This window comes from Diadema antillarum, unplaced genomic scaffold, assembly GCF_040938485.1.
Source record: "Diadema antillarum isolate AM-2024a unplaced genomic scaffold, OU_Dant_1.0 seq00001603_RagTag, whole genome shotgun sequence".
Taxonomy (NCBI): domain Eukaryota; kingdom Metazoa; phylum Echinodermata; class Echinoidea; order Diadematoida; family Diadematidae; genus Diadema; species Diadema antillarum.
In genome coordinates, this window is record NW_027272317.1 from 170,363 (window position 1) to 185,823 (window position 15,461).

The following is a 15,461-nucleotide window of genomic DNA, read 5'->3' on the forward strand; positions in this document are numbered from 1 at the left end:
TTCAGGCGTAGCAGTTACTACGCTGAGCTGCTCTTTCGCATTTCGCGCTAACAAAGTTTGTCGACCGTGCGTGTGTGAATATTCATAAGGACGTACATGTACGTATTGTAAACACTTCACTCTCGCGCTCGATCGCTGCGTGCTTCGACCGACAATCCAAATATCACTCCCAGTTTTACTAATCCTAGTATTTGCTTGTAGGAAAGATCACTACTTTGAAAAATTGTGTCTTTGTAGCGTAGTTCAGAATCAAGGTCTGATGATAGTTCAAAATGAACCGACATCGTGGTAAAACGAGTTCCAAGAACAGCAAAGAGGAGCATTCACCAAAAGAGGTCTACAACGGAGTGGAGTCGACGCCGACCGGGCACGGGCAGGATTCGGCCAAGAGGGCGAGCGGCGAGCACGTGAGGAAGCGGTGAGTAGTGCTCACCTCCAAATATGAGTGCTACCGGTATCAGTAGATTTATTAGATTCTATCAGTGGAACCAAATGAAAAATCAAGAAGCGTTCCTAAAACGGTAGTGAGAAAGATAGTTTTGATTTAATTGGTTGTATTTTTTCTTTTGTGAGGCAACTAAATGAAATGTAACATAACATTGCATTAAAGGTAGGATTTTAGGAAGTAGGACAGGGTAGGGAAGGGATGCAGATGCCGGCTGTCTCATTTTGTGCATGGATTGATTTCTTTTTTTTAATACTCCCACATATCTACAAATCACACCCAGGAATGTTAATCCCTAAATTATGCAGATTCAAGGATGAGGGTTTCAGGCTAGAGTAGTGTTTGTTTGACATCATGCAAGCAGTGGCTAAATACTGTAGGAAATCGTATAGCCTGTTTTATAGTGTGTGAGTCAGCTAGCGTGCTGTCATTGAGAATGTCAATGTCACTGGCATGATGCATATCACCTGCAGGAAAAAGGACCTGGATTCCTTTCTGCCTGTATGAAATTGCTTCAGTTCAGAGTCCTACAGAATATTTGAGTGATCTTCAGTTCTCCACTACAGGACTACCACCGTGGTAGATGCTCATGAGGAAGCTCTGAGGAATTGAACTGAGTAATATTGCTCAATCATTTCATTTACTGAGTAATTTACTGTATCTGCTCAAGTGATATTTCACTTCATATGTATGTGCTTGATCAGGTAAGAGGAAATTCAAGCATAGCAATATTGCTGACTACTGGTATTACTTACTATCCATGTAGCAGAAACAAAGTAAACAGACAATTTCAAAAGAATGTGCCAAACTCTTTAAAAAAAAAAATCATCTCAGCTGATCCCAGCTGACATTGTTTTATCTTGCATATAAAATTATGTACCTCAGCCTATCCAATGCATGATGATATGAATTCAACATGTCCTTTTCAGTAAAGGACCCACAGGTGTTGTGTGGAATGCATATATTGACTTGTGTTGATTCATGATACCCTCGACATAATTTATGTGGCAAAAAAAAATATCTAGATATGTTCCATATTCATAATAATTTTTCTAATATTTTTCTTCAGATAGCTTATGCCCACAAAAAAAAAATACTACACCAATATTCTTCTTGTGACTTCATCTGTCAATCATTGCTATAGTACTGGTATGATTAGCAAAAGACATTGGAATGCACCTTTAATTCCCAAGACTGAGCATAACTTGTATGTTCCCCTGCAATGTCTTTTGTTAGTCACAGTAGAACACAGAAACATGCAAGTTCTGCTCAGATGAGTGGAAGGTGCATTCCATTGTCTACATTGGAAGTGATTATGCACAGAATATTGGTTTGGAAGGGTTTTTGTGGGCATATTCAAGTAATCTGAAGAAAAGTAGTAGAAATATTATCATAAAATGGAATATATGTAGATATTTGTTTCACAACATAAGTGATGGTGAGGTTATCATGAGTCAACACAAATGAACATGCATTTCCATTACATAGTCCCTTAAAAAGCAAATCAAAAACAACAGTATTACGATGCTTAGAGCTTGGGATATCTGACATTAACCCCTCACCATTGCCATCTTGCAATTCTATTGACATTCTATTTATACATTGGTTGCGGGACTGAAAGAGTTATGGTATATATCACACAAATTAGTGTACTTAAAACAATTTGTCAGAGAATAATGCATACCTAGCATTATTTGTATAAATGCAATTTTAAAGTTATGTTTTGTCTTTTTGTTGCAACTTTCTGCCTTTCAGGAAGAGGGCTGTCATTTGGTCATGGACTTGGAAAATTTGCATCCTGAATTCTTTCCTGTTTTATTTCATTGTGCCCATCCTTATCCTGTGCATACCAGACATTGCTTCCCAGCTCATCTTTCTTAGCTATGGTGAGTCCAAAATTCAACATCCCCTATTGTGTCATACGAATGTGAAGGATGATTTTTCCTAGGGAGAATTTTTCATTTGTATGAATAAGGGAAAGATTAAACCAATGGGTCATTACTGATTTTAGGGATATCAGAAAAATGTAAATACAGTGTAGAAAGTTTTAGCCATTTGAATATACTGTAAATCATCAGTCATGCTGTTCAAGTGGCAGATTAGATTACGTTGTGTGTATTTCTTTGGCATATTACTTCTGATTTACCATTGATTTGAGTGTATCTATTTATATCCAAATATGGTCTGTTAAAACATAAGTGCAAATGAATTAATGCTTGTTTTGAATTGAGAAGGATTATCTCATGGATCAAGGCTTGGCAGGATCCTAAACCCTAAGTTTAATTATTAACCCTCTTTTGTGTATGTGTTCTTTATTTGAATTTGTTCAGTGATTTGAAGTCAAACAAGCAATGATATTACGTAAAACAATTCTACCAAATTTATGCATTCCACTCATTGATGCTCCTTGATGGCATACAGACATGCCTCTTGCAAAATGGTAATAATAATAATAATAACAACAGCAGCAACTCAACAATAACAATAATAGTCATCATCATCATCATCATAATCATACAAATAAAACAAATTTTTAGCATATCATTGACATGCCATGATGAAATTCATTAAACCAAAATATGATTATGGCTTTCATAATTACAGATATGCAATGACATTTTTTTTTTCACTCAAGTGTACACACAAGCACAAACACACACACAACAACAACAACAACAGAAGCAGATGGTTCAGTGATTTTCAAGAGGGAAGCCAAGGGTGGTTTAGGTGTTGAAGGGTTTTTTTTTTGTTTTTTTGTTTTTTTTGTTTTTTGCTTTTAGATGTTATACACCTACTTAGATTTTTTTTTTAAAAAGAGGAAAGAAATACTGGTTATTGTGAGTTACAACTGATCTTTGAAATTTACAAGAACTTTTTATCATTGTTTCTGCACTAGTAAATTTGGGTTAAGTTATAAATCTTCATTACATCGGGAATGATGTTGCAGATAGTCTCTTTGTAGGATACATGGTATACATGTTTGCAAGTATTGCAGAGTAAATTTCAATAATGCCCTTGGATGCTGTGCATATTTACACTTTATACTTGTCACTATCTGTCCTGTCATGGTGTTTACATCCTATCAGATCTTGATGTCTTTCTATGCACCTGTCGTCATAATTTTTGTTGTTCTTTTTTCTGTTGATCTGTTTAATGACTAAACAGATCAGGGAACCTAATTCTTGACCCGGTATCCTAATTCTGTCATTTACTTGCATCTTACTCCTCACTTTTTGTACAAATACTGCAGTAACAAAAGTAGCAATGTTGGCAGCTCCTGAGACTATCAAATGCTGCAATTTTACATCATGGTTAACGTAAACTTTAGCTTGAGCTTGTGTCATAGGTCAATATGGTGTTGCAAATAATGATTTCTTTTTCACAAAACTGTATTCAACATAACTTCATAAGTTCAGTACATGGATAAAGTGTGACAGGAAGATTAACTGTAAGATTTGAGTCAGAGTGTGATGGAGGTACAGGGTCCAAGGTCAAATGTCCAATTTGTATTTAATGTGACTTGTAGTAATTTTTATACAAGGCTCAACACTCACCTTTATCTTTGATGACCCAACAATGAAATGTGATAGTAGAAAAATACAGGAAAACATGAGAATATAATGATTTTATAGAACATCAAAATAATACAATAAAATGTGATGATTATGTGAAAATTGGCATGAATTGTAAAGTGCATCAAACATAATGTGAGTAATGAGTAAGAGAGAAACATTTAAAAAGTGAAATGATTTGATTAAGCATTACAATAATTATCAACTATGATAACTCTCTTAAAACTAACCAATACCCTGTATGAAAAAGGGCTTCAAATACCACATACTGTCACTTCGTTAATTTAGTCTAACACACTATATTCAATGTTGAATTGAGACATAAATGTAATTTTCCGTGACATTGTATATTAATGAATTAATTGAACATCTAGGGGTATATTCACACTTATGTTATAGACTAGGTAAAAGTTTGACGTGAAGTTTGGCCGTGAGGAAAAATAATACAGCCGAATTTGATTGTAAAATAGACCAAGTTTTGCTTTGAAAACTAATACAGTTCAGTTACAACCAGCTGAAGTGTGTGCAGTTATCAAGCACTGAGCAATATTCTCCCCTTTTCTCCCCTTCTATGGATGAGAACAATATATAAGCACAATGTACACACTCACAAATTCTTAGGGCCAAATCAGGCCACCAAAACATATTATTTCTTTAAAAGTGTTGTCCCAACATCTATTTCTGGTGGCCCCAGGCCACCATTAATATTTAGCATTTTGTTATATATATATATATTTTAAACTTGATTTAATTATAGAGGGTTGCAGTACAATCAACCAGTAAGATTAGATATGATGAAAGTCTGTGTGGTATGACCCCTTTAACTCAAATATATGGTCTAGACACAGCAGGATTTGTAAATTCCAGTCCTGATGAAGACTTTGCTCCAGTTTTAAACATATTAAAATTTCTCATATTTTTCTTTTCCGTTTCAAGAACAATATGATGCGTTTAGCATCATACTTAGAGTATTGATAGTTCTGTTACATTGTGGTGTTATCTTACAGTTCGATGTCCAATCTTCCGAAATTACCATGAGCCACAGACTTATGGCTTGGCAGGAGCTAGGAATATTTACTTACCCTCAACAGATGGTGTCACACTTGGTGTATGGTAAGTCTACAGAACTAAACTAGAAAAGCACTCAGAGAGCGCAGACCTCTGCCAAGCAGCTACTTTCCACCAATGATCTTGTAAAGAGATTTTTCTCCTCTCCACCACTGGGGAAGTTCAAAGCTCTTTGAGCTCTTCCATAGAGATCGGTGATATCCACCAATAGGTACATACATGCTGAAAAAATTGCCCGATTTCCCAATATAGAAGCCTTTGTTATGTCATAAACCCTTAGCTGCACGGCACACCTCACCCTAGCAGAAACTAGAGCACGCACTTTAGTGCGCGCATGCAAACCTCAAATACGCGCAGCCTGAACTTCCAAGTTCATTTACCCTACCTGCCAAAATATAAAAAATCCTTCGTAATTCCCCAAAAATTCTTGGATCACTACCAAAAGTTAATTGTTTGTTACTTGTGTCATTCTTAACCTTTCCTGCAAGTTTCATCCCAATCCGTTAACTACTTTTTGAGTTATTTTGCACACGGACAAACTAACGAACTAACTAATGAACTAACTAACAAACAAACCGACAGTAACGAAAACATAACCACCCCCCTTGGCGGAGGTAATTAATTGCCCTTCTTAATGTCAATGCTTGGACATTAATGGTTTCAAGAGCTTATTAGAACACACAAATATGATAACTTAAATCTCACCCTAATTGCATTGAACTACTAAGCTTTGAGTGCTCAAATCTTCATAGAGTTTGTTTCTCTGAGTTGCTCTTCATCAAATGAATAAGAAAGAAGAGAAGAAACAGCACTGAGACACCCTTTCCCATGGTAGTTTCTGTGAATAATTGACAAAATAGCCTGCCATCCCCTTCTGGCTCTGTCCTGATTTGTTGGCATTTTCAATATCTGAGGACAGGGATGCTTGTATCCTGAAGAGGTTTGTTGTGTCCAGTGTACTGTATAAGCTGTCACATGCTGTGCTGTACCTAAAGATATGTCAACTAGCTGTTCCATCCGGTTTGCAGACCAAGCACTATTTCCATCAAGAACTGTCCTGACAATCAATAGGCAATGAGATATTCAATTTCGCACATGCACAGATTGATTAATAAATGTAGGCTGCCTACCGTCCTCTTTGCCTACCATCCTTAAATCGAAAGCTTCCGAGAGATTATGTTTTACCCCCGATATCCCTTCTCTCTCTTTCTATATAACACTATCTATCACACAAACCTTGAATGCTGCAGGCAGGTATTACCACGTGGTGTTGCACCGGAAGATGGGGCTAGCGAGATACCAGCAGAATTCTTTGATGCTGCACTTGGGGACGAGAGACCTGTGGTCATGTATTGCCATGGCAACTCGGGATCGAGGTACCAGCACCTACTGTAGCCAAGTCTCCAGCATGTGTGAGGGATTAAGTGGAGTCAGTGGTTGGTTAAAAGACAAGTGATATTAGGGTTGATTGTACCACAGCACTCTTTGTTCAGTTTTGAATGAACAGTGAAGTGCGCTGATAGAAAGTATGTGTCCATCATCAAAACCAGCTGATGTTGTATCACTCCCGGACAACCAAGCCACACAATACTTACTGAGTTTTAGATTGAAACTATTACCAATTAGATAAATTATGACAAATTGATTTTTTTTTTCATATGACTTAAAATAACTTGTGGGGCTTTTTGTTGTTATTGTTTGTTTGTATATCTTCTTGGAGCTGCAAGAGGGATTACAGTATCAAGTATTGTGTGTTTTTGAAAAATTCTATGACTTTCACTACTGTCTTTGACATCAGTGCACATGTCACAAATGCATGTGAAGGAGCTGCAAAAGACTAACCTTTAACTTTCACAATCATTGAATATAATTTCACCAATTTGTTATACCCACTTTTGCCTCTAAAGGAGGATGCATTCCACAGAGCTTTCAAGGAATAATGGTGTGGGTACCTCAAATATTGTTTGTGTGCTTAAATTTATTCCATATCATACCTGCAGGGATGATTCATGCAATAAATTGTGATTTAGTTTCCTTAAAAAAAAAGAAATATCTTACCTTTTTGTTTTTCTCACTACCTTCTGTTTGTGAATCACAGAGCCAATCCTCACAGAGTGGAAGTGTACAAAGTGTTGTCAAACTTGGGCTATCATGTCGTAGCAGTTGATTACAGGGGTGAGTAAGGGATAGTGTTTTATCAACAAACACTGAAAACTTCAGTTATTGTGCCACTTAGGTTTAAGCCCTTCATTCTTGTTGTTATAATGAAGTTTCAGCATGAATTGTATCTTCAGTGAGTTTACCTAGTAATCAAAAGGAAAGTAAAACACCTCAAATATTTTCAGGAAGGAGTTTGCAATAAAGTATAGAAAATATCTCAAGCTTTTTATGTTCACTAACTAGCAATAATGTGTTATTTCACCCTGATCATACGATCACATTTCATGAGTCAATCTGTAAATCTAACTTATGATTTTATTATCATGATCATGATTTCACATGCCTATCATATGTAACCTTTTGATCACATTTCATGTAAATAAACTCAGCAGCCATGTCATGAACTCAAATCATCATTCATGGGCAGCTTGGAGATGTGAAGAGTCAGTCTCATCTAATGACAATGAACTTCAGACCCTAACTCGTCCACACCCACGTGAGGTGCCCCTCCAAAAATGTAATGATTTTAATATTATCAAATCAAGAAAAGGGCTAAGATTATCCCTTGGTCCACTTTCAACAAGTTACGCAAAAGAATTAGTTGGTAATCTAGCATTGTAATCAATATCGATGCAAGGTTAGTTTTCTGTAAAATGTAAGTGGGGGGGGGGGGGTGGTCACCATGATAATGTTCTCATCAAATTTTGTTACAATCTTAAATAGTGAACTGATTACTGATGTTTTGTTTTGGTGGTTTTTTTTTCATTATAACCAGTAAAAGTATTAGTGGTATGATTATTGCTATCACTGGATTACTATTATTGATGCCATCATCTTTTGTAGCCATAGAATTAAATTAAATGTTATGTTAAATTAAATGTTGTTAAATTAAATGTTAAGTTGAATTAAATGTTATGTTTACCACAATTAGTAACAATTAACAAAGAAAATTTAGTTTACTTTCTTGACAACCATTAACAAGTCACTCGATTTCTTCAATGCTTCTGAAATATACACATTAATTGAGCAGTGCATTAAAATGCACTTCAACAGCATGAAATTCAGCATTGTTGTGACATTAATCTGTTTTGTTTTGTATCCTCAATATGTCACTCAACTTTAGGGTATGGAGATTCATCCAGCTACACCACACCTGAGGGTATTCATGATGATGTTCTTACTGTTTACCGATGGCTGAGAGCTAAAACAGGGGACTCCCCTTTTTTCATATGGGGACATTCCCTGGGTACTGGGTGAGTGTTGTCATATCCAACATCATTGAGATTGAACACTTTGAAAAGTCAACAGATATTTTAAAATGCTTCCTGCTGACTTTCATGTTCCCAGATATTTGTAGTTGATGCTCAATAATCAAAGGTTTAGAATTTCAAGTTGATTGAAGAGTTACGTTTTGATTTATCTTTAAGAGTGATCACGTAATAAAAGTATAATGTATTGTTTGCTTATTTGTGTGTGTGTGTGTGTTTTCTTTTAGTATGTGTCTGTTAACAATGCTATTCATTTCATCTTTTTTTTTTCAGAATTTCAACTGTATTTACTTCCAAGATTTGCAGAGAAGGTAAATATCCCTAGTTGAAGTCATTTATCTGCTTGAATATTTGATTCTTCAAAATTTTAGCTTCTGACAAACAATCAAACAAACAAAAAGAAAATAAAATGACAAGTGCACATTAAACTTCATATCAAAGAAGAGTAATTTTGTCATGTTCTATTACTGATTATCAAAGAAGAGTAATTTTGTCATGTTCTATTACTGATTAGCAGTCACTCAAAGGCATGCATATTTTATGAAAATAGTTTGTTGGAACATGGTATTAAGTAGAAAGTGTCTGTGAATGAATTATCAAATCAACATTTCACAAGAGTAATGCTCTCGAACTCAACCCCCCCCCCCTTTCTTTTTCTCCCCCTTCTCTCTCTGTGAACTCAGAGGAATGTCCTACTGGGTTAATCCTGGAGGCACCCTTCAACAACCTCCTGGATGAAACGATGAGACATCCATTTGGATTGGTAAGAATCTGTCATCTCCCCACCACCCTCTCCCTTCCATACCCCCAGCTTAGGAAATAAATGAGATTGTTTCATCCCTCTGGTTACAGTGTATTGCCTAACACCTACTGTAAAAGTGGATATTTTTGCGCGACTAATTTTTCGCGCTTGGCCGGGTAAGAATTGTTTCGCATGTTTTTAATTCCGCAGAATCAGGCAATCAACTACTGGGGCATATGGCATGCAAAATTATTTGCGTGCTCTTATTTTCGCGCTAGCTTCTGGTTGCGCAGAATGCGCAAAATTTCAACACCGCGAGAATTTCCACTTTTACAGTACAGTTGAACCTCTCTTATCCGGCCTCCCTTTATCCAGATCTCTCTATTATACGGACGCAATCTCGCCGTGATTTTTTTTTTTACAATTACGGGAGGAAAGGGGGATTCCCAACTCCTTGAGAACTCCTACACAAACACACATGAATTACATATTACTTCCAACATGATTAACATACATTACATCAAATTTCCTTCCAAATTGGTTACCTTCAGACATTTTAACATCCCCAAACATCCCCAAATGTAACAATGAAAAGGTTGCAGTATACACATTACTACATGTGGTACTACAATGGGCTACATCAGTACTTGTGTATGTATATGTACATGTATAAAGCATTGAGTCTCCCGTATCCGGCCAAATCCCATATCCGGATGAGCCCCGGTCCGGACTTGTCCGGATACGAGAGGTTCAACTGTATTTCAATTCAAGTTTGGGTTAGCCCAGCTTGGACTATGTGGTTAAAGCTATGTCTGATTCATAGAAGGCATGCAGTTTCTTCACAAATGTTTGTTACTTAAGCTTACTCTGAAAGGCTTTGTAGAAGTTCCATTGAATGACAGATATTCAAGACATGTCCAGTAATCAAATGACAGTTATATTCCTGAGCTTGACTATGTTGACACTTCGTCAGATCTGTAAGGCTGCGTTCACATAGAAGTATACTATTCGGGTATTCGGGCTCGTTTTTCGAGGGCACGGGAATAGCTTGAATCGAACGAAAGGATTTCCTCACACCAGTTCACATAAAAGGGCACTATTCGAAAGTACGAATAGCTGAGAAAAGTATAGCAAAGTGGGAATCGAACTTGTTTGATTTTCTTGCAGCATATACCGTCTCTCGTTTATGAAATAATGACAATTTTGGTCTGGATTTGCCCTGTAGCAAAAATAAGCATGTAGACTGACATTCTGATGCAGTTTAGAAATTGTTAATAAGATTTGCTGGGATGTAGGAGGAAGAAATCCTCACTGCATGGGATGGTGAGTTGACGGTGCGGGTGATGGTGTATTCGGTGCCCGAATAGCGAATAGCGAATAGCGAATAGCGAATAGCGAATACCGAATACTTCTATGTGAACGCAGCCTAATAGAGAAATGTATATGATGTTATTTAATTTTCTCAAGTTGAGCTTAGTGGTTTCAACAAACTGACTTAACTGTGAAGATTTGTACACGTAACTTAAAGACATGTATTGTAAGCATTTGAAATTGTTTTAAAAACTGGAAAGGTCAGTTATTTGGCACATTGTGTATACATGATGTCATTGTTTTTATCACTTTCTTTCTTCACAGCCATGGAATGTCCTACCTTACAGCAGGCTCTACTTTGATATGGCCTTCAATGTCACTGCACCATATTTTCAAAGTGACAAGAGGTAATCATCTTTGTGTTATACTATTACAGAGTGGGACCCAATTCATGAAAAGGTTAACCATTATTATTAGTTGTAGTGATTTGAGTTCCATGGCAATGATTGGAATGCTCACAGCTTATCAGGTGTCGCACAGTTCGCTGCAGTCATTTAGAGTTGCAATTTTGAAGTGTTTTTGACATGGGGAGCCTTGCCCCACAAGAAATTATTACAGACATGCAATGTTGCAATTTGAGCACTTCATGAATGTATCTTACTACCACATACTTTATTTAGCCATCAAAAAATATATATATATGTGCATGTATTGTATTTATATTCTGTCATTATAGACACGCCACATTGATGTATCTTGCTGGTGGATTTGAAATGGAAATGAAATAGATGCCAAAAGCAGATGATATATGTGACCCCAAAACAATGATGTAACAGGTGTGTGATGCACATTGGTCAATATCTAAAACCATGGTGCATGTATGAGTTATTACATCATCGTCATGTACCATGGCCTACTTTATGACCAATTATGTTATATAACTATCCTCAAATATCATATTCTTTTTGAAATAGAATAGGCAGTGATTAAGTAGTTTGAGCAGTACATCAAAGAGAAGTGCATTTATATTCATATTTTGTGTAAATGTCATCTTTATCTCTCTCTTTGTGACAGCATTCCTCATGTGACATGCCCCATTCTCTTCCTGCATGCTGAGGATGATTGGATCGTGCCCTTTGACCTCGGCAAAAAGGTACTTAACCAAAAGAATTCTTCACTCAAATATGAATATGTAGGTATTCTTCTGTTACTGTAAAAGTGAAAATTTTCACGGTGTTGAAATTTTCGTGCATTTAGCGCAACCCGAAACTAGCGTGAAAATAAAAGCACACGAATATTTGTGCTTGCCATATGTTCCAGTAGTCGATGTCTTGATTCCGCGGAATTAAAAACACGCGAAACTCTTCTCAGCTCACCCAGCGCAAAAAATTAGTCACGCGAAAATATCCACTTTTACAGTAGTTGATTATTCTGATGAGGAAAAGAGGCAAGTTCTTCACTTCCAAGAGCAAGAAATGTCCAGTGGTATATTTATTGTTTACCATACAGACCAACAGTGGTTACGGTGTAAGATAAGTTGACTAAAAGATAGTGTAATGTATTATATTTCTCAAGATGCAATCATTTTTGTTATGTGGCGAATAATGCTTTTTTGATTCATCCAGCTGAGAGGTGGAACAAGCTTGTTCCATAGCAATGTCTATTGTAGTCTGTAATCCCTCGCTCATTATTTATCCCCATGTCCACATTTTATGTGCTGAGTCAGAATTTCTTCACTGATTGCAAGTTTTTTTATGTCATTTAATAGGGCAAGGTTTGCGATCGAGACCCTTTTGTTTCAGTTTGGACAAATTCAATGATTATGATTTTAGAGTTATCATTTTAAAAAGTACTCAATCTTTTTTGTATCTTAAAGTTGTGAAGGGTTGACAAATGTTTTCAATTGTTGATTTTATTTATGAAATAACCAAGATGATGCAAATTCAGAAAAGAATTCCAAACAATGCTATTTTTTTTTTATGATGGATGTGTATCTATTCATGTAGCATGGTGAAGTTAAAGGAAGTTTTTAAAGTTCAAGGAAATGGGTTCATAATTCTGAAGCTGTTGAATGATAATCCATGGACTCTTAATATAACAAACTCCTTTGCACCATTTAAATATTTGTCAGGAATTGCACATCAAAACAATTAAATCTTTAATTGTACTTCACAAAATGCTATTTGGATACAAGGATAGATTGTTATATCAGTGATTTTTTTTTTGTTTTGTTTTTTTGTTTAACTAGTGCCTGCTGTACTCCAGATTTGTTTGAAAGTGATTCATAAGTGCTTTTCCCTTTTTTATCCTCTTTTCATTAAAGCTGTATGAAGTGGCCATGGACACAAGGCCACCCACTGCAGGACCAGTCAAATTTGTGTCGTTTGGAGCAGAAGGCTTTGGCCACAAGAACATTGCCTTCTCCCCAAAGCTGCCGCCCATTCTAAGGTGAGAAAATCCACCACATATTGATAAATTCTGATGACACATTCACAGAACCTAGGATGTGAAGTGCTGTTTCTGACACCCCCTGATTACACCAGTTGCAATATTGCTACATATTTGGTGACATTTACAGATGTAAATTTAAACATAATTGGAAATTGAGCATGTGTCATAAAATATGAAAGGAATAATGAGAATCAAATAAAACTTCATTTCTTTTTTTTTAACAATATGTGATTCATGTTTAAAAGGAGTTGTTTGTATCAACAGTACCATTTCTAATTGCAAGCAAGTTTACATCTAACATAGATATTACTTTAAAGTGAAAAGGTGGTTCTTTATGCTGGCAGAACTGTAGATTTTTGCTCTAAAATCTATACAGATACCTAAGGCATGTGTGAAATAATGCTGTAATAACACACTTTCAGTTAGGTAACAACGAAAATGTAAAAAAATAACCTACGAGGTTCACTGAAGTACTACAGTCTCTGAGCATACCACATTATGGTTGCTGTCTAATTTTTAAAAAGTGATTACTGATAATCAATAAATTGGGCCACAGCAGTAGCCACCAATCATCCATGCTAGAGTTATTGGTATGCAGCTTGTTAGAAATACAATTGCTAGGGCACAATCAATCATCATGTAACATTCCACCAACCTTCCACTGAATTGGAAGGGCACTTCAGAAATAAAAGCCTTTGTACTATGATCAAAATTATTTTAGACCTTTGATCTAAAGATACTAAAAAAACAATTAATCATCCTGGCAGATTGCATCAGCCAAACAAGTTTCTTGGCAGACCCTTTCGATGCATTGCAAGCAAATTCCAAATGGTGGAAGATGAATTTGTAGCCTTTCTAAGAGCTGTTTATTGGCTTCGAGTGTGTAATTTGTCAACACCACATTTGATTCTTGAAGTGTTCTTGGTCTTTCATGTAGCATGGTTAGCTTATTCACACAGATGTTTTGATTTGAATTTGTTAACCCTCCTCTGCATTTCTTTCAGGGATTTCATCAAGTAGGAGTTCTTCATTTGATGACACCCACATGACTGACTTCATACCCTTTTAATGTGTGTGTAATACCTTGGCATGCAAACAGGTAATAGTGTTCTCTGGTGCTTGCTGCTGCTGTGTAAGACTCAGTGACTTTAAGATGTTAGTGGAAGTGAATGATATGATATTATTTTGCATTAAAATGTATATTTGCAATGGTGTATGATGTGCTTTTAAGATCACTATTTGATGCAGTAATTCTGCATTCTATTTTTGACCTTGTGCAGGCAAGACATATGATATGTGTGTGTGTATGGATTATGTATGAAAGAACTCTTATCAGTCATTTTGCTTCATAGAAGTAGCTGGCAAAAACAAAGGCATTTAAATGATATGTAGATGAAGGCAAACATATCTTCACCTGACCTGGAATAGGTAATACACATCCAACAATGTTTTGTAGATTTTGCAGCATATTTAATGCTTACTACAACATTGAAATACAACAGAGTAGTCAGTATGTACACGAGTTCTTGATGCAAACCCATATACTGCTCCTCTACTAGTGGAACCACCATGTGTGTGCAATAACTGTGCTTTGGTTGCAAACATCGCTTGGAGTCACGGAGATGAATTTATGCAAAGTGACTGCATACATCATGTGGCACAATCGGTAGTTTGATATTTTGCACAAATTGTAATGAATGCAGGGAAGCAGCTTTTTAAGTCTTATTCAATTTTATGAAAAGGAGTGTTTATCTTTCTAGAAATTAGTTAGCTTAAAACATAGTGCAATAGTATCTTATAATTTCATGTAAAGGTCAATGTTTTTACAAACATACTAATCGAGTAGTGAGAGAAATGGGGGTTAGGGCATTAGCTGGCTTATGAGTTGAAAGCAATTTTCTTGTTCAGACCTAGAAGTCCCTTCCCACTTTTCAAAAAAAAAAAAGAAAAAAAGATGTAGCATGATACTTTGCAGTAGATACCAAAAGTATTTACTTGGTGATTACTTTTGAAAATCTTTGCATGTAACACATGAAATTCTAACAACATACAGAAGACCTTGTGTATTGAAATAGTCAAACAAAAACTAATAAAACAGTCTATATGAATAACACAGAAGTGAATTTATGTTCATAGGACTTAGTGCAATTTACCATAAATGACTGGCTCAAAATTGTACATGTATTCCTAATCTTGGCAGAAATGTTTAATGATTGTGCTTATAACATGATGTGTACTTGAATTGAGGGCATAACAAATACATAGATTGCTTTGTACTTTCTGGTAATGTCATAAGATTAGGGCATTCTAGGAAAGATTAAGACAATCTTTAACAATGGCAATAATGGCAATCAAGCAAAGAAACAAATTAATCAGTGCTGTCTGGTGCAGAGGTGTGTACATAACGTCATTCTAGATTTAGTCTAGGCATTTACAGTATATGT

The 15,461-nt window shown here is 36.0% G+C and overlaps 1 protein-coding gene across 1 annotated transcript; it reads left to right on the forward strand.

Annotated features, from left to right (window-relative positions):
• Positions 1-272: 272 nt before the first annotated feature.
• Positions 273-14,794, forward strand: LOC139711023 (lysophosphatidylserine lipase ABHD12-like). The gene is made up of 12 exons (XM_071622944.1): positions 273-418; positions 2,201-2,331; positions 5,025-5,130; positions 6,336-6,461; positions 7,184-7,260; positions 8,369-8,498; positions 8,787-8,824; positions 9,197-9,276; positions 10,891-10,973; positions 11,641-11,719; positions 12,890-13,014; positions 14,022-14,794. The coding sequence occupies exons 1-12, from the start codon at positions 273-275 to the stop codon at positions 14,035-14,037; spliced, it is 1,137 nt and encodes a 378-aa protein (XP_071479045.1). The 3' UTR covers positions 14,038-14,794.
• Positions 14,795-15,461: the final 667 nt, after the last annotated feature.